The 24,116-nt window shown below is 39.9% G+C and overlaps 1 protein-coding gene across 1 annotated transcript; it reads left to right on the plus strand.

The window, feature by feature from the left end:
* The first annotated feature begins 338 nt into the window (after positions 1-338).
* LOC121511720 (AMP deaminase 3-like) lies at positions 339-6,724 on the plus strand. Its single transcript, XM_041790485.1, has 4 exons — positions 339-486; positions 1,974-2,129; positions 3,628-3,783; positions 4,467-6,724. The coding sequence occupies exons 1-4, from the start codon at positions 339-341 to the stop codon at positions 6,722-6,724; spliced, it is 2,718 nt and encodes a 905-aa protein (XP_041646419.1).
* Positions 6,725-24,116: the final 17,392 nt, after the last annotated feature.

Below are 24,116 nucleotides of genomic sequence, written 5' to 3' on the forward strand. Positions count from 1 at the left end.
ACAAGTGTTTATTATTGGTAGACAGGCGTTGATTTTGCGTGGACGGTGTTGTTTTTTCGTGGCGTTTCGCGCTCAGTTGTCGTTTCAGCGTTGTTTAATTCCAGGGTCATGAAATCAAAATCGCGGACACCAAGGACTGTTCGGGGTCGTGCCTCAAATGCACAACAGAGTAAGTATTTAGGATTTAAAATTATAAACTAAAAAATCTGTTATGTCTCTGAATTTTTAAAAGGATTAATGTAGCTGATAGACAGTTTTTTCATATAAGCCAGTCAGACTTATTAAGTAAATATTCAGCCCAAGTAAAACTATTATTGTCTGTTGCTGCAGGACCCCACATGGAGGTAGGGAACATTCGATTGGAAGAAAACACCCTCAAGAGGACTTCAGATGGAAGTCTTGAAAGAGAAACCAAGAAGAAAAGGACGAGTCAACGTCCAGATGAGGGCTGTAGTCAAAGATTCACTGGGACTTCTGATGGCAAAGGTAAGTTTAAAGGCAAATTACAAAAATTTCATCACTGAAGTAAAGGCTAAATTCAAAGAGGAAGATAACTGTTAAGATAACTAGTTAGGGCAACCATGGACCGTTCTTATTTCAAGCTGCATGAGTCACAGCAAATCTCTGTAAAACACTAAAGGGACCTGGTTTGAACCGCTGCTGTCCCGGTTTAAATAAATCCCAAATAACAGCCACACCTGGTTAGCTTGTTAAAGACAGTGTAGAATAGAGCTAACTTCAGATTTCACAACTGATAATAGTGAAGAAATGACATGAGGTTTGGGTCCTCATTGCTTAGGATGATGATCAGTTTGGACATCTGACCAAAAATGTCATAGTTGGAATATTTTGAGGCTTTTCAGGACAAATGTGTTTAATAAAACACATAACATCTATCAGTTTATAGATTACTTGTTGGACGTTTTTTAATTGTTTTATCAGGCAATGTATATGTTTTTGAGGAAAAACATAATAGGGTTTACAGTAAACGTTGAGTTTACTTACATTTTCCTTTGAGCAAAATGGATACAAGAATACAGTGGCGAGAGGCCTCACTTGAATGCAAATTCAAACGCTTTGCTAAAAGGAAAACACACAACATTTTAGAAAAACACAAAACAAAAGTTCAAAACACAAATACAAAAACTTGCTGCAGCGCATGAATTCAAGTACTTAGTGCCATTCATGGATACATAAACTCTGCACGGCGTGGAAGCAAACAGATTCCACAACAGCACAAAAATACAACAACTTGGCCCAGCAGATGCAAATAAAAACTCACAAAGGAAGTGGGGCCGTTATTAGGGACGGACCTGCTAACATGCTAACGGCTCCATTAGCAATACAGTTAAGTACAAGAATGCAAACTAACTGAAGACCTGCTTGGATTGAGTAATTAAAGTAAGTAAACATTGTTTGTTCGTCAGCTCCACTTCATGCACATTTTATTTTGTAATCGATACGTTTTAGAAGTAATTTTAACTGGTAAACAGCGGACAGCTACGTTGGGGTCCGATGTACATGACGTAAACTGTCAGGCGAATGAATGGACCTGATCAGTTTGATTTAGATAGTTGTTTACATATATATTAAACTGTACAGGAGGTTACAGTTATTAAAAATCATAAAAAACACACTACAAATTACATACTGTGAGTACAGAAATTATTTTGAGTAGTGGTGTTGTATGTAACTTATTGCTAACGGAGCCTTTAGCTTGCTAGCAGGTCCGTCCCTAATAGCCCCACTTCCATTGTGAGTTTTTATTTGCATCTGCTGCGCCAAGTTGTTGTGTTTTGTGCTGTTGTGGAAACTGTTTGCTTCCACGCAAAATTATAAACTAAAAAATCTGTTATGTCTCTGAATTTTTAAAAGGATTAATGTAGCTGATAGACAGTTTTTTCATATAAGCCAGTCAGACTTATTAAGTAAATATTCAGCCCAAGTAAAACTATTATTGTCTGTTGCTGCAGGACCCCACATGGAGGTAGGGAACATTCAATTGGAGGAAAACACCCTCAAGAGGACTTCAGATGGAAGTCTTGAAAGAGAAACCAAGAAGAAAAGGACGAGTCAACGTCCAGATGAGGGCTGTAGTCAAAGATTCACTGGGACTTCTGATGGCAAAGGTAAGTTTAAAGGCAAATTACAAAAATTTCATCACTGAAGTAAAGGCTAAATTCAAAGAGGAAGATAACTGTTAAGATAACTAGTTAGGGCAACCATGGACCGTTCTTATTTCAAGCTGCATGAGTCACAGCAAATCTCTGTAAAACACTAAAGGGACCTGGTTTGAACCGCTGCTGTCCCGGTTTAAATAAATCCCAAATAACAGCCACACCTGGTTAGCTTGTTAAAGACAGTGTAGAATAGAGCTAACTTCAGATTTCACAACTGATAATAGTGAAGAAATGACATGAGGTTTGGGTCCTCATTGCTTAGGATGATGATCAGTTTGGACATCTGACCAAAAATGTCATAGTTGGAATATTTTTGAGGCTTTTCAGGACAAATGTGTTTCATAACACACATAACATCTATGAGGTTGTAGTTTACTTGTTGGACGTTTTTTTTTTGTTTGCTGAGGCTCTGTTTATGTTTTTGAGGAAAAACATATTAGGGTTTACAGTAAACGTTGAGTTTACTTACATTTTCCTTTGAGCAAAATGGATACAAGAATACAGTGGCCGAGAGGCCTCACTTGAATGCAAATTCAAAACGCTTTGCTAAAAGGAAAACACACAACATTTTAGAAAAACACAAAAACAAAAGTTCAAAACACAAATACAAAAACTTGCTGCAGCGCATGAATTCAAGTACTTAGTGCCATGCATGGATACATAAACTCTGCACGGCGTGGAAGCAAACAGATTCCACAACAGCACAAAAATACAACAACTTGGCCCAGCAGATGCAAATAAAAACTCACAAAGGAAGTGGGGCCGTTATTAGGGACGGACCTGCTAACATGCTAACGGCTCCATTAGCAATACAGTTAAGTACAAGAATGCAAACTAACTGAAGACCTGCTTGGATTGAGTAATTAAAGTAAGTAAACATTGTTTGTTCGTCAGCTCCACTTCATGCACATTTTATTTTGTAATCGATACGTTTTAGAAGTAATTTTAACTGGTAAACAGCGCGGACAGCTACGTTTGGGGTCCGATGTACATGACGTAAACTGTCAGGCGAATGAATGGACCTGATCAGTTTGATTTAGATAGTTGTTTACATATATATTAAACTGTACAGGAGGTTACAGTTATTAAAAATCATAAAAAACACACTACAAATTACATACTGTGAGTACAGAAATTATTTTGAGTAGTGGTGTTGTATGTAACTTATTGCTAACGGAGCCTTTAGCTTGCTAGCAGGTCCGTCCCTAATAATGGCCCCACTTCCATTGTGAGTTTTTATTTGCATCTGCTGCGCCAAGTTGTTGTATTTTTGTGCTGTTGTGGAAACTGTTTGCTTCCACGCAAAATTATAAACTAAAAAATCTGTTATGTCTCTGAATTTTTAAAAGGATTAATGTAGCTGATAGACAGTTTTTTCATATAAGCCAGTCAGACTTATTAAGTAAATATTCAGCCCAAGTAAAACTATTATTGTCTGTTGCTGCAGGACCCCACATGGAGGTAGGGAACATTCGATTGGAAGAAAACACCCTCAAGAGGACTTCAGATGGAAGTCTTGAAAGAGAAACCAAGAAGAAAAGGACGAGTCAACGTCCAGATGAGGGCTGTAGTCAAAGATTCACTGGGACTTCTGATGGCAAAGGTAAGTTTAAAGGCAAATTACAAAAATTTCATCACTGAAGTAAAGGCTAAATTCAAAGAGGAAGATAACTGTTAGGATAACTAGTTAGGGCAACCATGGACCGTTCTTATTTCAAGCTGCATGAGTCACAGCAAATCCCTGTAAAACACTAAAGGGACCTGGTTTGAACCGCTGCTGTCCCGGTTTAAATAAATCCCAAATAACAGCCACACCTGGTTATCTTGTTAAAGACAGTGTAGAATAGAGCTAACTTCAGATTTCACAACTGATAATAGTGAAGAAATGACATGAGGTTTGGGTCCTCATTGCTCAGGATGATGATCAGTTTGGACATCTGACCAAAAATGTCATAGTTGGAATATTTTTGAGGCTTTTCAGGACAAATGTGTTTTATAACACACATAATATTTCTGAGCATTATACTGACCTGGAATCATTTTATCTGCAAATACAGGCTTAAAAAAGGAAAGGCCAATAGTAGACCTAGGCCCTTAAACCATTTAAACTACTTAAAGTGTTACAATTCCTGATAATATGAATAAAATCTAACCACTCATGAAGTCAGGATGGTATAATGTACTCATGTTTGCAATGATTCACGTTAATCCTGTCTTGCAAAAATGGTAATGATCTCTCTAACCATGTTTTTTTTTGCTTCATCTTTGATTGTCACACTTGTTCAGAAGAAACCCAGCGTCTCTCTGGACCCAATAAAGGACCGAGGGTTTCAGTGAATACTGAAGAGACAAAGACCAGCAGCAAAAGGAAATCAGACCCTGATGAAGCAGTGAACAGACCAAGAAAAAGAAGCAAAGAGACCCCAAGTCCTGCAGAGGAAAATACCAAGGCCCAATCTAAAGAAACTAAAAATGTTAGGAAAAATTCAAAGAAGACTGAGGGTCCTAGGAAGAGAAGAGAGAAGACCCGTCATCTAGCAAAGGAGCCCAGCTGTGACAGCCCCAGCACTTCCTCATCAGCAGCACAAGCTGGGCCGTCCTCAGTGCCAGATAATTTCCCTGACTATCAAAGAGTCACTATCAGTGGTGATTATTGTGCTGGAATCACTGTGGAGGATTATGAGCAGGCAGCCAAAAGTCTTTTTAAGGCTTTGCTTATTCGTGAAAAATACTCAAAGCTTGCCTATCACCGATTATGCAGAACCACGGCTCAGTTCCTGCGATCTGCTGAGAACACAAGATGGAGGGAAAATGATGAGGTTCTACCAGATATGTGCCCTCATCCAAAAGAAGGAGAGGATCCATACAGCATGGAGAACATCCCTGACAACCTGAACTATGAACTCAAGATGAAGGACGGGATAGTGTATGTGTATGACAGTGCTGAGGCTCTGAGAGAAAACAAGCCCCACGACCTTCCTTATCTAGATCTTGAGACTTTTGCCAGAGATTTCAATTATGTGCTGGCAATGATTGCAGATGGGCCCACGAAGACGTACTGTCACAGACGACTAAACTTCTTGAGTTCAAAGTTCGACCTTCATGAGATGCTCAACGAGACGGCTGAGCTGAAGGAACTGAAGGGCGTGCCTCACAGAGATTTCTACAATGTTAGAAAAGTGGACACACACATTCATGCAGCTGCCTGCATGTCTCAGAAACACCTGCTGACCTTCATTCAGAACACATGCAAGACCGATGCTGACCGTGTGGTGTTGGAAAATGCGGGGCAAAAGATGACTCTGCAGCAGGTTTTCCACAGCCTTAACAAGGACCCCTATGACCTCACTGTGGACTCTCTTGACGTGCATGCTGGGAGGCAAACCTTTCATCGGTTTGACAAGTTTAATTCGAAATATAACCCAGTGGGAGCTAGTGAACTTCGGGAAATCTTCCTGAAAACAGACAACCTCATTGGTGGCGAGTACTTTGCTCGTATCATAAAGGAGGTAGCCCATGACCTAGAGGAGAGCAAGTACCAGCATGCAGAACCGCGTCTCTCCATCTATGGACGCTCTCCCAAGGAGTGGGACAATCTGTCCAAGTGGTTCATTAACCATAAAGTTTACTCTCCAAACATGAGGTGGATCATTCAAGTGCCCAGAATATACGATATTTTCAAGTCCAAGAAGCTGGTACCTAATTTTGCGAAGATGTTGGAGAACATTTTTCTCCCTTTGTTTGAGGCGACGGTTAACCCGCAGAAGCACAAAGAACTCCATGTCTTCCTCAAATATGTGTCCGGATTCGACAGTGTGGATGATGAGTCCAAACACAGCGATCACATGTTCTCCTGCAGGAGCCCAAAGCCTGAGCAGTGGACTAGAGACGACAATCCACCATACAGTTACTACATCTTCTACATGTATGCAAACATCATGGTCCTCAACAATCTCCGGAAAGAGCGAGGATTAAGTACCTTCCAGTTCCGTCCTCACTGCGGAGAAGCCGGATCAATCACACATTTAGTCTCTGCTTTTCTGGCAGCAGACAACATCTCACATGGACTCAACTTGAAAAAGAGCCCTGTGTTGCAGTACCTGTACTACCTGGCTCAAGTTCCAATTGCAATGTCTCCACTCAGCAACAACAGTCTATTTCTGGAGTACTCCAAAAATCCTCTCAGAAAGTTCCTGCGTAAAGGTCTTTGTGTGTCCCTGTCCACCGATGATCCAATGCAGTTCCACTACACCAAGGAACCTTTAATGGAGGAGTACGCTATAGCAGCTCAGCTGTGGAAGCTCAGCACCTGTGATGTGTGTGAAATAGCCAGAAACAGTGTGCTGCAGAGTGGACTGGCTCACCAGGATAAGAAGCACTTTCTGGGCATAAATTATCTGAAAGATGGACCTGAAGGAAACGATATCAGACGGACCAACGTTGCACAGATCCGCATGGCCTACAGACATGAGACGCTGTGCAATGAGTTCAGTTTTATAGTGAATGTAGTGAAGTCCAAAACCATGAATTCTCAATTTGAATAAAATGGACCATACGTGAGTCAGACAGATTCAGAAATCCACTCAGTTCATGGAATAAGCTTGCAAAAGTTTAGGTAGATTTAAGCTCATCTTCTTAAGCCCAAATCAGACCAAAGATTTGTGACGAGATGGTTTTAGAATGGTGAGAGTCGCAGCAGGCATTGCAGCTCAAATCAAGCTGTCTAAAGTAGTCGCAAGAGATTCAGCAAGTCAAGTCGCAGGGAGCGGGTTTAACCCCGAATTTCCATATACAGCGTGCGCACCGAAGCGTCGTGGCTTTGCGCTGACCGAAAGGCGAGTGACCTCGCCCGCTGTCTAGAGCCCAGCGCCACAGCGCGCAAGCCCTGATCAGCAGGAAGAGATCACGGGAGAACTGAGTTCACGCAGGAATAGTATGTCAACAGGGGATTATTTTACCTTTTGGGGTTAATTTATCATCCTTTCTGGTATAAGTCCATGATATTATTGCTTCCGCCATTGAGTGAGTACATTAGGAAGTTAAAAGGTTAATGTTTGCTTAAAGGATCTGTGGTTTTATACAAAATTCTTTGGCTAAATATCCCCAAAAGTTAACTTTTCCTCATCAATGGCGCCATTGTAGCTCTGTGACCCACTGACCTCTCAGTGACCCTTTGCTCTACAGTGATGATTTATGATTGGGAGTCCATGCATTGTGTTTTATTTTGAAAGAAGCCGATGTTCTGCGCTTGTGACTTCCATGGTTGGTGCTTTCTAAACGACGGTGAATTTACGAGGTTTGGCAGCGGCCGGCGCTGAAAATAGACCTGCAGTGTATCTGAAACGAAGCGGACTGGAGTGCCACTGCCAGTCTGGAAATGCTCTGATAGACTAGAGAGGGAGCAAAATGCTCCGCAGTACGATTCGCTGGCGCGCACGCTGTATATGGGAATTGGGGGTTAGAATGCTGCAGGCAGATGAATGTGAAAAAGGAAATTTAAATCTCGCTTGAAAATGTGATCATGATGACAAAACCAGATAAAAACTGTGAATGTGCAGTACTATATACTCGTAGAGACAGATTTATTGTGAACTAATAACAGATTAAAATCTTTTCGTGAGAGCCGTTGCCATGGAAACGGTGCATCGTCTCCTTTAATCGCAGGAGTGTGAGTTAGGTGGTGTTTAGAGTGTAGCAGAGTGTGACGTTGCGAGTTTTTTAGACGTCTTGACGTGAATCTTTGGTCTTGAACTGGGCTTGAGAGAGCTTGAGCTGGGTATGGAGCTCAGGTAAACATGGTGGTAAAATATGGTGGTCTTTAACATGTGCAGCATTGGTATACGGAGGCGGATTAGGGACTCAGGGCAAGAAAAAAATCATCTGTGGCACTTTGAAATTAAAGTTGAAATGAGGACAAAAAAACTTAACAACCAAGGGACCAAACGTTTTATTTCAAAATTTGGGACAAAGAAGAAACTTCCAAGGACCACAGGAGGACCCCAAGGACCATCACATGAGGATCCCTGGACCACAGGAGGACCCAAAGGACCATGAAGAAGTTTCCAGCCCCCCCTCCCAGCCAGGACACTCACCAACATTTATAAAATTCTTGTTGTTGTGAAATAAACTCCTCTAACCTTACTAATTTTTAATACTTGAATTTGTTATGGACAGCTTAATAGAGATCTAAAAATGTTAAAATATACAGTATGTGTCAGTGTTAATTTCATCAACTAAAACTATGACTAAAGGTGTTCATTGACAGCCTTTTTTTCCATGACAAAAACTAGACTGAGACCAACAAAAATAGATCTGTGATGACCAAAACTAGAGTCAGGATGACTAAAACTAGACAAAAATGTAATGTAGTTTTTGTCATTTTGTTTTCATTCTCTGTGTTGTATTTCAGTTTAGTTTTTATTAGTATTTACTGCTGGTTTTTCGGTGTAGTTAAAAGGGAAAAATACCCCAAAGTTGTTTATTCTGCTTGTGTTAGAATATCAAACATGTCAGAAATCCACCTGACCAGTCGGGGGCAGCTGGTCAGGCTGTGATCGGGTCATTGTTGGCCGTCATATCCCTCCTGTACACAGCACGACAAACAACGCCCTATCCGACCGAAAGTGGGCACAACTTCCAAGTGAGTCTCGTGACTCAAAATTTGTGGCTGAATTGGATGAAATTCCCACAGAGTATGCCCAGCTGAAGACTCATGGAATAGACCAAAGCCATATAAACATGTGACACAGCCATACAGAGACATACAACCAGGATCTCTCACACCTACAACCAGTGCAGAGTCACCAGTTCACCCAGTGATACTCCACGCCTGGCTCTAGAGCCACACTTGGCTTTTTTGTGAGGATTTGTGGCTCTATAAGGTCAAAATTGGAATGATGATTCCCCCAGAAAACCATTAAAAACAGAAACATTGACCTCAGAATTATATATTGCAATTTGTTGACCACACGTATACAGCAGGCTTTAATTGTCAGATTTAATTGTCAACCTTTATTTTTGTCTGTATATTTTCATTGACCTGATTTGCAATTTTTTGCCAATCTTTTCCCTTTTTGCCACGTTTTGCCCATTTAGGGTGCCTCTTGCTATAACATCTCACTATTCCTATTTTCCCCCACCTTTTTGCTGCTTTTTGCCAATTTTAGTCATTTTTCACTCATTTTCTACCACCTTTTTCTGCCTTATGCCAATTTTAGTCATTTTTCACTCATTTTCTGCCACCTTTTTCTGCTTTATGCCAATTTCAGCCACTTTTCACTCATTTTCCCCACCTTTTGGCAGCTTTTTGCCAATTTTAGCCACTTTTCACTTATTTTCTGCCACCTTTTTGCTGCTTTTTGCCAATTTTAGTTATTTTTCACTCATTTTCCTCAATCTTTTTCCTGCTGTTTGCCAATTTTAGTCACTTTTCACTCATTTGTTGCCACATTTCTGCAGCTTTTTAACCCTTATTGCCACCTGTAAGCCATTTTTTTTCCACGTCTCACCCATTTCTGCCACCTTTTCTCCACATCTTTTTAACATTTCAACCAGCCTCTGCCATTGTGTGTCTGTTTTTCCCCTGTTTACCCATTTTTGTCTACCTTTTTTTTTTTTTTTTAAGCTTTTCCATCTTTTTGGCCTGCTTTTACTCATTTTAATTGCCACTTTCACCCACTTTTCACCACTTAGATTGTGGCTCTTGTAAAGGTATTTTTCAACAATTTGGCTCTTTGGTTGAGCAGGGTTGAGTAACACTGAGTTAACCTTAAAAGCATGTCTTTGGTGGTGGAGGACGCTGCAGTGCCCAGAGAGAACCCATGCACCCATCAGGGTGCAGAGCTCTAGAAGTAGCCTAGATCTGATGGTTGGTCCTGACCCAGAAGTGGGTCTTGGAGGTCAAAACTGGGACAGTAAATAAACTTGAGTGTCTGAGAACTGGATGTAGTGATTTCCTTCTGTGGACACAGATCAGTTTGAGTGAAAAATTCCAGGGAAAGTCAGAGGGAAATTTTGGAACATTACACACATGCAGTTTACTGGGATAATTTTACACTTGTGTGAAAACACTAAGAAGCATCAATCTCTCAATAACAAACATATAACAAATGCTCAGCAGAAAGACTGGGATGCAGATGTGCTGGACTTTGGATGGATTGTGAAAGATAACGAGAAATGGGAGCCTTTAAAGCATTTTTCACTATCAAGTTTTTAGCCATAAAACTTTTATAATCATTATATATCGCTTGTATGGATCTTTTAGGTGTTAATCACATAGAGAAAGTCACAGACCATATCATCAGGTAGCTCAGATTTCCCCGCTCCAGAGTGTGTTCCAACAGCTGGTTGAAGAAAACTTCCCTGCCAGGCTCCACGCTCACACACATCGGTGTGTGCCTCATGAGCGTGGTGATTTTCTTCATCCCAGCGGCGTGTCCTGCGGCCGGCTGGCAGGTGAGACTGACAGCTGGATAGGAACATTGCTAACAGTCTGTGCCCGGAGGAGCCAACATATCACCTCGTGCTCCTGCCAGACCTCAGCTCGCTTCCAGACACAACCCGCTGAGAAACCAAATGAAACACAGAGAGCCGCAGGCCTCAGAGAGCTGCAGTAAATCACGGCCTAATTCATCCTGCACAACATTTATCACCCTGAGGTTAGTCAGCAGAGTGTTACGGCTAAACGGACACAAATGAAGCTTTGACTGAAGCTTAAGATTCAGCTTGCATCAGCTTGCATGTGTTTTCATTGATGCTGAAAGGTTTCAACGATTATATACAGTGTCTTGCAATAGTATTTTCCACATTTCTTCACGTTACAACCACAAGCATAAATATATTTTATTGGGATTTCATGTGATAGATCAACATGAAGTGGTGCATAATTGGGAGGTGAAAGATAAATTATACATGGCTTTCAATTTTTCATACAAATAAAAATCTGAAAAGTGTGGTGTGCACAAGTATTCAGCCCCTGAATACTGCAATTACAACAGCAAGTCTTTATGGCAGGGGTGTCAAACTCAAGGCCCGGGGGCCAAATCTAGCCCGTGGTACAGTCATTCCTGGCCCAGCAGATCAGATTACAGTTTTATTATAACTGGCCCACTAGAATGAGGTCTGCGGATTTCCTCCAGTATAAAAAAGTAAACTTGAAATTTGTTTTTATTTGACATTTTCAATTTTGCTTCTCACAATTATGACTCAAAGTTATGCAATTCACTTTTATTTCATATTGTGACCTTTACATCTCATAATTTTGATTTTTTTTTCTTATATTATGACCTTTTAGATTTAAAATGTGAAATTTTAAGTCACGTTTTAACCTTTTTAACTCAAAATTTTGAAATTTATCTCGTATTTCGACCTTTAAAACATATGGTTTTGAATTATATCTTACATTTCGACCTTTAAAACTCATGATTTTCAATTTCAGCTCAGTTTGACCTTTTAGATTCAACATTTAAATTTTAAGTCACATTTTAAGCTTTTGAACTCATGATTTTAGAATTTATGTCATATTTTGACAGTTAAAAATCATGTTATTAACTTTTTATCTCATATATTTCCTTTTGAAAACATTATTTCAACTTTAAATTTTTATTCGTGAACTTTTAAACTTTTAAGTTTGACTTTTTATCTCACATTTTGATCTTTTAAAACTTTTAGATTCACAATTTTAAATTCCAAGTCATATTTTGAGCTATTATACTCATGATTTTAAATTTTTAGGGCACATTTTGACTTTTTAAACTTGCGATTTTGAAATTACCTGATATCTGACCTTTTGAACTCATGATTTTGAGATCAATCTCATATTATGATCCTTTGAACACCTGATTTTAAATTTTAAGTCACATTTTGACTTTTCAAATTCATATCTTTGATATTTATCTCATATTTTGACCATTAAAACCATGTTATCAACTTTCTATCTCATATATTTGCCTTTTAAAAACATTGTTTTGACTTTTAATATCATGTTTTGAACCTTTAATCTTAGAAATTTTTTTTTTTTCAATCTCAAAGTCATTTATCAACAGTGTTGATTTTTTTTTTTTTTTTTAACCTTATGATTCATTTCTGGTGAAAATGAGGTTCACGTTATGGCTCTAACCCTGTTAGGCCCTCAGGTTAGACCCAAATTCAGAATCTGGCCCTTGCTGTGACTGAGTTTGACACCCCTGCTTCATGGGTATGTCTCTAACAATTTTGAACATCTAGGGGTGAAATTTTTGCCCATTTCCTCTTTTGTTTCTCTGATATAATTGTTATTTAATGGGAGAGAACATGGTTGGAGGGACTGTCAGTATGCACAGCGATGTGGTGAAAATAAACACAACATAGATCCTGAAATAATTTGATTTATTTAAAAGAGTGTAAAGAACACTGAAGTGCAGTGATACTCAATGTGTGGCTCTTTTGTGATGATTTGTGGGTCTTTATGCCCCCCGAAAACCTAAAAAAAGAAAACTTTGACCTCAGAAATTATCTTTTACATGTGGCATTAATCGGTTTGTTTCCCACACTTACACAATCGGCTTAAATTGTTAAACTAAATTGTCAACTTCTTTTTGTCTGTATATTTCCATTGCCCTTATTTTATTTTATATTTTTTTATTCTATCAATTTATATTATTATCTATATTTATTTTATTACTATTTTTATTATTTTTTATTTGTCACTTTTTATTCAGTTTTTGCCCCTTTTTAAACCAGTTTTTGACACTTTTATCCTGCTTTTTGCTATTTGCAGTCTTTTCCCCCCCTTTTTTTTTACCATTTTTTTCCCACTTTTCCCCCAATTAAGCTGCCTTTTGCCATTAAGTGCCACTTTTTCTAATTTTTGCCCATTTCCCACCTTTTTTGCGACTTTTTGCCAATTTTAGTCAACTTATTTGTTGTCACTCCTCACCATTTTTGCCACTTTTCACCCAGCTTTTGCCATTTTATGACTGTTTTGCCCCTTTCACCCATTATTGTGCCTTTAACTTATTTAAATGCCACTTTAATTCAATTTTTACCATTTTTGCCACTTTTATCCAGTCTTGGCCACTTTTTTCCTGCTTTTTGCTATATGCAAATTCACCCCCTTTTTGCTACTTTTAGCCACTTTTTCGACCATTCAAGCTGCCTTTTGCCAGTAAATGCCCCTTTTTTTCTCATTTTGAACCCCTTTCCCACCTTTTTTGCCTATTTTGGTCATTTTTCTCTAAATTTGACAACTTTTCAATCTTTTTTGCCATTTTATGCATATTATTTCCCCTTTCAACCATTTTTTGGCCTTTTTTGGAGCTTTCTGACCATTTTTGCCACTGTTTTCCACTTTTCACCACTTAGATTGTGGCTCTTGCAAAGGTATTATTCAACAATTTGGCTGTTTGGTTGAGCGGGGTTAAATAACACTGCTGTAGTGTCTATTAGCAGACTGGTGCTGCCTAATAGAAATGTGCACGGTGGCTCGTAATATCCATGCGCCATCCTCCTTATCCTCCATATTAAATAAATGTCTCCCTGCTGTGAAGTTTGTAGTCTTTTGCAGAATGAATCTTCCTTAATACCCACAGTAAAAAAGCCAGAACCTTCAAATAATTAACTGATAAATTATTGATTTACGCAGCAGGAAGTGTAACGCCATTCAGGAAGGCTTTTCTTAGCTCTAACTGACCAATGACTGATTTACAAACCTACTAGTTTGCATGATAATAATGTCTTTTTTGATGATATTGTAACAAATGCAGTGACACCAGTGTACGGTCAGTGCATTTTTCCTTTTATATCCAGTCTCGGAGTCACACATGAACCTCATGCACCGACAGGTGTGCTGCATGTCTCCACACGAGTTCTGTCTCTGATTTTTCTTTTTTTTTTTGTCTCACTGTCATTGTGGTGTTGGTGATGTAAGTGCAAAGTCACTAGTGTGCCACTCAGCCTGTGGCAAAACAGACACTAAAACTTGCCTGTGGGTGTTTTAATGTCTGCATCTCATCACCACTAATTCTGGTGGATTAGGTGTAAAACTGGAGCTATTAGCGGGGCACAGATCTCACGCTATTAGAGCGGTACAAAACTCTTGGTGGATGTGTCTGAAACTGTTGCGTCTGTGCAGCACAGACCCATTTCATCCTGTGAGCTGCACCGAAACGTGGAAGTAGAAAGTCAGTCATTTGCATCTTAAGCCCCGATCAGACCAAAGGTTTAGCTCCCCCAGCTTTGATATATGTTAAGGCTAGAAACACCAACAAAATATAAATATATAAATATATATATAAAATTATGGAAATTTTCAAACTTTTTTTTACTTTTCATTTGTTCTGCCCAGAACACTCCTGTCTCTTCCATCAGCTGTGAGGTAAGCAGGACTACCAGCTGTATATGAGCTAAAACATGAGATCATGATATACACTATATTGCCAGAAGTATTCACTCACCCATCCAAATAATTGAAATCAGCTCTTCCAATCACTTTCGTGGCCACAGGTGTATAAAATCAAGCACCTAGGCATGCAGACTGTTTCTACAAACATTTGTGAAAGAATGGGTCACTCTCAGGAGCTCAGTGAATTCCAGCGTGGTGCTATGATAGGATGCCACCTGTGCAACAAGTCCAGTGGTGAAATTTCCTCACTCCTAAATATTCCACAGTCAACTGTCAGTGGTATTATAACAAAGTGGAAGCCATTGGGAACGACAGCAACTCAGCCACCAAGTGGTAGGCCACGTAAAATGATGGAGCGGGGTCAGCGGATGCTGAGGCACATAGTGCACAGAGGTCACCAACTTTCTGCAGAGTCAATGGCTACAGACCTCCAAACTTCATGTGGCCTTCAGATTAGTTCAAGAACAGTGCGTAGAGAGCTTCATAGAATGGGTTTCCATGGTCGAGCAGCTGCATCCAAGCCATACATCACCAAGTGCAATGCAAAGCGTGGGATGCTGTGGTGTAAAGCATGCCGACAAGGTCCATAAAGACATGGATGAGAGAGTTTGGTGTGGCTGAACTTGACTGGCCTGCACAAAGTCCTGACCTCAACCCGATAGAACACCTTTGGGATGGATTAGAGCAGAGACTGAGAGCCAGGCCTTCTCGTCCAACATCAGTGTGTGACCTCACAAATGCGCTTCTGGAAGAATGGTCAAAAATTCCCATAAACACACTCCTAAACCTTGTGGAAAGCCTTCCCAGAATAGTTGAAGCTGTTATAGCTGCAAATGGTGGACCCACATCATATTAAACCCTATGGGTTAAGAATGGGTGTCACTTACGTTCATATGCAAGTCAAGGCAGGTGAGCAAATACTTTTGGCAATATAGTGTAGCTGCATTTCTCAACCTGTCCCTTTTTCTTGAACCACCCAGAAAACATCAAGTTCATGTGAAGCCAAAACTTTTGCCATGTTCCGAGCATGTTTCTAGCATCCCAAGTCATGCATGGTGACGGTACTCCTCCTTTTTACTCTGACACCTTGTTGTTTCCTCTGTTGCACAATGTGTACATCAAAGGAGCCTGAACGATGGTGTTCTTTAACTCTGGATGCTGGTCTTCAACTACAGGGAAGATGCTCCACTCTGCTTGGAATAAGTGCCAGGTCTAATTTGGGCGGAGGCTGGGGCCAAACTGTCAATCCACATAAAGCAGATTGATCAGCAGGAAGAACTTGCAAAGCATCTGGTCATTTTTAAACTGCAACACAATGTACAGTCTCCCGTAAGTATATCATCACTAAATCAACATTACAGCTCATCCTATGGCACAAGCAACAGGTCACCAGACAGTCAGAGGGTCACAGAGGTAACAGGATAAAGAAAAGTTGACTTTTCATTGAAAAAACAAAGAATTTGATATTAAACTACACATCCACATAAACCTGCTAACTTCCTAATGTACTCACCAGGATGGGAAGTTAGCACCAGCTACCAGACAATAGCTGGTAATTTTAAGCAGTGTCTGGTGAATTTGCTCAACTTACTACCATCGTGGATGGATCAGGCTGACGTGAGGCTGCAGGATCTGCTTTGTATTCTTACAATCAGGTCCAGATAAACGTGAGGAAACTTGATTTGTGGCCACATATCAGGGAACAGTTTGGATCTCTGTTGAGTCCAAATATCCCAGATTAATCCACACATTAGTCCGTTTGTCTTGCATTTTCGCTGCTCCTCACAGAGAAGACTTCCGTGTTTTGCAGCCGGAGCTTAGCAGCTGTGTCACGAGCTGATGTGACATCAGTGCAACTATTGTTGTGTTTGTAGCTCCACCTTTTTGATAGATAGTCATTTGTTGTCATTGCATTGTAAAAACACAACAAAATTATATTTGGCAGTCTCCTCTGTTGCAGCAAACACAGTCATCCAAGTGGTGGTTAGAAATCCGCAGCCTCACATCGTCCATCCTACTGGCGAGGGAGCGGGCGCCTGGGCGAAAGAAGCTTGGTATGACAGGTTTGTGTGGGGCAGCTCTTAGCCTAGCCTGCAGCCCGGCTTGTTTGCCCCATTTCCACCTTCTCGGACAATGCCATCTCTTCCTCCTCCCCACTAGCTGTAGGTGTCGTGCTGATCCAGGTCCTTCTCCTTTCAGTCTCCAAGTCTCTGTTGGGAAAGATGTAAACTCCGTGGGCACGCTGTCAGATCTGGTGTAAGTGCAGGGCTTTGTTTTGCTGCTAGCGATGGAGTGCCGGGCCGCTGCGTTCGTACGCGCCGCCCCTTGCTATCTCAGTAGGTAGCATTCAGTAGTCTCCTGTTGATCAGGCAGTGTTCTGTGGCAGTAACAGGCAGTTGTTGTTAGCTTTCAGCTAGCCAGGAGTTGTAGTTGAGACTGAGGTCTTCTTTTCACCTTTTTTTGGGTTTTTCTTGATGGAAATTTCCTGTTCTTTCTCTCAGAGGTATCCTGGACCATCCATCGTGTTTGTTTTCACAGGTTTCAACATATGTTGCCAACTTAACTGTGAAAAACACTACAAGTCCAAGATATAACTCAAGAGTGCATCTTTCTTGCTGCCAACTGCTCTTGCTCTTTTTGGGTCGGATAGGTAAGACTGGTACCCCTAAGGCAGGAGTGTCAAACTCAATCACAACAAGGGCCAGATTCTGAATTTGGGTCTAACCTGAGGGCCTAACAGGGTCAGAGCCACAATGTGAACCTCATTTTCACCAGAAATGAATCATAAGGTTAAAAAAAAAATATTTAAAAAAATTTAAAAAATCAGCACTGTTGATAAATAATTTTGAGATTGAAAAAAATCAAATTTATAAGATTAAAGGTTCAAAACATGAAATTAAAAGTCAAAATAATGTTTTTAAAAGGCAAATATATGAGATAGAAAGTTGATAACATGGTTTTAATGGTCAAAATATGAGATAAATATCAAAGACATGAATTTGAAAGGTCAAAATGTGACTTAAAATTTAAAATCAGGTGTTTAAAGGATCATCATATGAAATAAACATCAAAATCAGGAGTTTAAAAGGTCAGATATCAGATAAATTCAAGTCTCAAGTTTGAAAGGTCAAAATGTGCCTTAAAATTTAAAATCATGAGTATAATAGCTCAAAATATTACTTGGAATTTAAAAATGTGAATCTAAAAGGTTTAAAAGATCAAAATGTGAGATAAAAAGTTTAAAAGTTTAAAAGTTCACAAATGAAATTTAAAGTTGAAATAATGTTTTTAAAAGGAAATATATGAGATAAAAAGTTAATAACATGAATTCATGTCAAAATATGACATCAATTCCAAAATCATGACTTCAAAAGCTTAAATGTGATTTAAAATTTTAAATTGTGAATCTAAAGGGTCAAACTGAGCTGAAATTGAAATCATGAGTTTTAAAGGTTGAAATGTAAGATATAATTCAAAACCATGTTTTAAAGGTTGAAAAATGAGATAAATTTCAAAATTTTGAGTAAAAAAGGTTAAAACATGACTTAAAATTTCACATTTTAAATCTAAAAGGTCAAAGTATAAGAAAAAAAATCAAAATTATGAGATGTAAAGGTCACAATATGAAATAAAAAGTGAATTGCATAACTTTAAGTCATAATTGTGAGATGCAAAATTGAAAATGTCAAATAAAAACAAATTTCAAGTTTACTTTTTTATACTGGAGGAAATCTGCAGACCTCATTCTAGTGGGCCAGTTATAATAAAACTATAATCTGATCTGGTGGGCCAGGAATGACTGTACCACGGGCCAGATTTGGCCCCCGGGCCTTGAGTTTGACACCCCTGCTTTAAGGAAAGGTGCCGAAAAGTGGGGCAGTTTTTTGGGATCCTTTCCAACTCTTGCTTTACGGAAAAGCAAAAAAATACATGGCGTTCCGCACCGATCCGAGCCGGACTGCTTGACAGAAACGACTTACATGTAGGCTATCTGCTGATTGAGTGACTCTACTTTCATGGTCGCCGCCACTGTGGTGATTACCTCAGATATAGCCTTAGCACTGTGCACTTTTTACTAGAACTTGGCCACATTTCTGTATGAAATAAAGAATAAAAACAACCCTAAAAGCGTTTCATGTTGTGAAAGGAGTTTTCACTCTTCTGCTGACCTGCTTCAGCATGACTATATGTGACAGTTACGGGGGAAAGGGTAACTTTTTGTGTAAATGCTTGTATACAATGGCTCCTAGTGGACTGATGAGCTCAGACTTAGCCACTTTTGTCAGAATTGGACAACGTGTGTTGTTTTTGCTCTTCTCCTGCCCTGTTTCGCCATTGGTTTGCTACAGTGGGGTTTTCCTGTATATCCAGGGGCTGCTGTCACAGTAGCTCGGCTGTAGCTGTAGGAAAGCGACAGTGCCACCAGAACTGGAGCACATTTCTTTTTAAATTAAGCACAAAAAGCCGCATGGAAAGCTTGTCTCGGCACAGAAGTTGTTTTTGCATGCTTCTCAAGCGTCTGTGGCATCAATTTTACATTGATACGACATACGGCCATTAACAGGCAGCGGTGGCCTGCAGGAGAGTAGCACATGGGCACACCGCCATTTTGTCAGCCCGTCATGAATGTGACGAACAGATTGTTCCTCCAATCACTCTGAAGGTTTTCTGAAAAGTCCTGCCCTTCCCAAACGCTTTCTATGGGAGCTTTCCCAGATTAATGTCAAATATATTCAGTCGATCTGGCCTGTCAGGTTAGCTGTTTCCTGCTGACAGGACTTTATGTTTTAAAATTTCAGGGTCCTTCAATTCTCAACCCAGAGACATTAGGGACAGCACAATTACACACCCCAAACACTAATCACTCTGCCAGAACACACAATTCAGTCAGACATTTCAACAGATAGATGTGGTCGGTCATATACTGGTTGTAACCTAGTTTTGTTTGCCAGCAGTTCCAAACTCTCTTCATTTAGAAAACTCACAAAAAGCAGCAACACTGTAATCACTGCAGCAAATGTTGTGACATTATTGCTTAAAATATCAGGAAAATGAGACATCCATCATGGATGCAGATAAACTTTCCTTTGACTGACTCCTCGATTAAAATCACTCGGCGTAAAGTTGTCTCTGCTCGGAGGCTTTATGTCCTCCCTGCAGCCTTGCAAACACTAAATGCCACCAGAGCTGATTTTCTGCAGAGATTTGGTCGTGTACCGTAGGAGTCAATCTGACTGACAGCAGGTGAGCGACAGGCTGAAATAAGCAGCCTTTGAAAGCTCGAGGCGTGTGACAGAATCTGAGATAAGGCTGCTGTGGGCCTGTCAGAAAACAAGCGTATCTATCAAATCAATACCTGTTTGTGTGTTATGATGTGTTAAAAGTGAAACTAAGCCGCTATGCTGATTGGTTATTTTCTGTTTTTTAGGCCTGAGCCGACAGCAGTGACAGCGGCAGGTTTGAGAAACCTGAATGTGTTATCTCTGAGTGACACGCCTGTTTAAATCTGACACTTCAACAAGCTCATCTATCACCCCTGTGTCTGTGTGTTGGGTTTCAGCTAATCTTTCCTGATGTGATGAGACAGACGAGAGGGAGGAGAAAGGTGTGTTTGGTGTTTCTGCTCACATACCGAATGTCAGAAAGCATCGGAGTCTCCTGCTGAGAGATTACGGGGGTGTCGGTCAGAGAGGCCTCTTTGTGATCTTTGACTGCAGACAGAAAGGTAAGTGATGTTGGAGCTATGCTGCCACTTAGTGGTGGGAGCCAGAGCTGCAAGTAAAACACAAGTCACATAATGCCCCAGCTCTGTGTGCAGATTTGGGCAGAGCACCGATGAGACTTTGGGATTAAAATGTATGCTGCAAACAGCAACAAAGAAGGAGTACAACTAAATGAATAGATATATAAAGTGACATAATACTCCTTGGTCCATCAATCAATCAAACTTTATTTATAAAGCACCTTTCAGACAAATTCAATTGCATTTGAAATGCTTTACAAGAAGGCAAAATGCTTTTGAGTTGTGGTACAACACAATCATTTAAAAAAGAATCTTAACGAAATTGGCCTGGACTAAAATATTGGTTCCCTAACCTAATAATACGTTGCACACGGGTGTCAAACTCAAGGCTCAGGGGCCAAATGCAGCCTGCGATGCAGTTTTACCCAGTCGCAAGATCATATCTTAATTAGAATTGGCCTGCTGCTATGAGGTCTGCAGATTTCCTCCAGTATGAAAATGTAAACTTAACCTTGAAGATTAAAAAGAAAAGCCTTGTTAAGTTTTAAAATCTGAAAAAGTAGAGAGTAGAAATGAGAGAAAAAGTCAGGAATGAGGGAACGAAACTAATTTGTGTTTTCATTTCATATTTTTACTTTGCATCCCAAGAATACGGATGAAACTTAGGATCTTGATGTTTAATTTCATATTTTGACCTTTTAATTGTATCATTTTGACCTTTTTTTCATATTGTGACCTTTTAAATTCACAGTTTTTCATTTTAAATCAAATCTTGACCTTTTAAACTCCTAACTTTGACTTTTAACTTCATGATTTCACTTTTTAACTCCTGATCTAGAATTTTATCTCATATTTTGACCTTTTAGAGTTACAATTTTGAATTCCATCTTCTAATTTTGACTTTTTAAACTCTTGATTTTGTATTTTATCTCATATCTTGACCTTTAAACTCATGATTTCTATCTCATATATTTGCCTTTTAAAAACCTTATTTTGACTTTTAATTTTGTATTTTGACCTCTAGGACTTATAAAGTTGACTTTTTATCTCAGATTTATTGATGCTGTGATATTTAATCATTTTGACTTGTTTTCTAGAAATCTTAAAATCACTTATCATTACTGTTTAATTTCCCCCAAAATTCATTTCCTGTGAAAACAGGGTTGACAGTGTCCAGCTAAGTCTTGACCCTGTTATGCCCTCAGGTTAAACCCAAATTCAGATTTTGGCCCCTGCTGTGATTACGTTTGACACCCCTGATGTATCACAACCTTTTCAAGCAATCGCTGCAATTAAGCAGATTCTGTAACTCTCAGTGAGACTTTGCACCTGTCCCAGGTATTTTGGCCCACTCCTCATGAGCAAACTTCTTCAGCTGTCTCAGGTTTGAAGGGTGCCTTCTTCAGACTGCATGTTTTCCACAGATGTTCACTAGGAGTTAGATCAGAGCTGAATAGTCCAGTGTTTTGCTGTCAGCCATTCTTGGGTGTTTATAGCTCTCTGTTTTGGCTCATTATCCTGTTGGAGGCTCCATGACCTGTGACTGAGACCAAGCTTTCTGACATTTGGCTCCAGAATGCCTTGATTAGGGGTGTAACAGTATTGGTAGTATGGTGGTACTTCAGTATCAGAAGTGTCTAAATCCCGTCCCGTACATATGACGGCTTCAAACGGTATGTATTCAGGGCAGAAAGCGTAGTTTTTTAGTGGAGCAGAGCTAATAGACATGGGATCTACAATTCCCATTGGGAGACTGTGGAGGCTTAATCTGACATGCCACACATTCATCTGGAAAATCTTTAGTAGTAAGCATTTGGGAAAGGGCAGAGGCTTTGAAAAAAACTCAGTGTGATTGGCTGATGTCTGTCACATCTTTACGGGCCACCTACGGCCAATTTAGAGTGATCAATTAACCTAATGAGCATGTTTTTGGTGGGGGGAGGAGGCCAAAGTACCCAGAGAGAACCCACGCGTGCATGGGGAGAACATGCAAACTCCGCACAGAAAGGTCCTGTTCAGGAAGCAAACCAGCAACCTTCTTGCTGTGAGGCAACAGCGCTAACCACTGTGCCACCGTGCCGCCCTTGGTGCAGTTTTTTATTTTATAAAAAGAACTTCTAGGTCTCCCATATCTCATACTCCATCCTATTTCCTTTATCCTCTATTTGTTACTAGATCTTTTAAAAGTTTGATAATTTTTAAGACTATGGACACATACGGCACGTTTTTGCACATATTGTTATATTTAAAGTACAACTGTTGTTTAAAAATTGCCAATGTCATTTTTTTCAAGTCTCCGTCTCTTGTTCTACTTTTTTTTTTATACCAGAATAAATACCCTACCGCAAGATTTTGAAACTGTTACTTGATGTACTTGAGATTTTACTGTACCCTGCACAGATTCAAGAGCAGCAAAGCAGCAAAGCAGCACCCAGAACATATCCGAGCCTCCTCCATCTTTCACAGTAGGGACAGTCTTCTTTTTTCTGTTTCATTTTTGAACATAGAGCTGATGTGACTCACCAAAAAGCTCCAGTTTTTCTAATCTGTCCAAAAGACATTCTCCCAGAAGCTTTGTGGCTTGTCTGTATGCATTTTGGCATCCAGTCACACATCTTTATGCTTTCAGCAGTGGAGTCTTCCTCGGTTGTCTTCATTAAGTCCACTTTGGCTGAAACAGCATTGGATGGTGCGCCTGACACCGACGGACCTTGACCTTGGAGTTCACCTTTAGGCTGGCTACAGTCTCGTGGACCCCAAACTTCTATAATAACATGGTCAGCTGTAGTCACAGGTTCATGGAGCTGCTTGGAGATGGTCTTACAGCCTTACCCTCTAACATGCTTGTCTATCATTGTCTCTAATCTCCTGGGACAACTGTCTCCTTAGCTTTCTGTGCTCCATGTTTAGTGTGGTCCACACCACGATACCAAACAGCACAGTGATGACTTTTCACTCTTTAAATAGGCAGACTGATGACAAGTTTGAAGACACCTGTGAAGCTTATTACAGGACACACCTTAGTTTAACATCTGTGGTCCACATTATTTTACATCATATCTAGGGGCACCATCATTTTTGTCCAGGCCAGTTTTATTAGGGTTTTTTTTTTGTTTGTTTGTTTGTTTGTTTGTTTTTTAATGATTCTGTTGAACCAAAACTCAAAAGCAATGTCTGATTTTCATTAGTTAGTTTTCAGTGAATTTTTATTTATTATTTCTGTTGTCGGTGTCCAGTTGTTTTGTTGACCACTGAGAGTTATTCTATCTTTGATGGAAGGATACTATTCATTTTGTCCACGTGTTTAAAAGGACACAGAGATATCTGGCAAAAAAAAAAAAGGATATTTACAGCCTTTCAAAACAAGGACACTAAAAGAACAGCTGTCTGTGACTTGCCAAACTGAATCACAAAAATCATCCGACAGTCTGATTTAAGTTGCGACAGCTTGGTTTAGACAGCTGGACATTTGCATGATCCCCCACTGCATGGGCGGGTTCTCTGTTTTTATTCTGATTTATCAAATAGCATGGTCTATGTCTCTGCAAACAATCATACCTCGTCATTTTCCACCATCGAGTACGGTGTGTCCCAGGGGTCAGTTCTGGGACCAATTTTATTTTCATGTATTTGCTGCTCCTGCTGCGCATTCTTGACAGACTCACTCCAATTTAATCCTCTCTACACTGGCTGCTGGTATGTTTTAGAACTGATTTTCAGATTTTACTGGTAAAGCTCTGGTCTGGATCCCACCTACATTTTGGATCTTTTAACCCTTTATGAGCTGGCACGTACCCTGAGATCCTCAGGCAGG

Source organism: Cheilinus undulatus, linkage group 7, assembly GCF_018320785.1.
Source record: "Cheilinus undulatus linkage group 7, ASM1832078v1, whole genome shotgun sequence".
NCBI classification, from domain to species: Eukaryota; Metazoa; Chordata; class Actinopteri; order Labriformes; family Labridae; genus Cheilinus; species Cheilinus undulatus.

Bases quoted from the DNA above. Each gene is read 5' to 3' on its own strand.
- LOC121511720 (XM_041790485.1), top strand. From the start codon at position 339: ATGGAGGTAGGGAACATTCGATTGGAAGAAAACACCCTCAAGAGGACT. The intron at 2,130-3,627 runs GTAAGTTTAAAG...CTGTTGCTGCAG, and splicing joins TGGGACTTCTGATGGCAAAG to GACCCCACATGGAGGTAGGG. The intron at 3,784-4,466 runs GTAAGTTTAAAG...ACACTTGTTCAG, and splicing joins TGGGACTTCTGATGGCAAAG to AAGAAACCCAGCGTCTCTCT.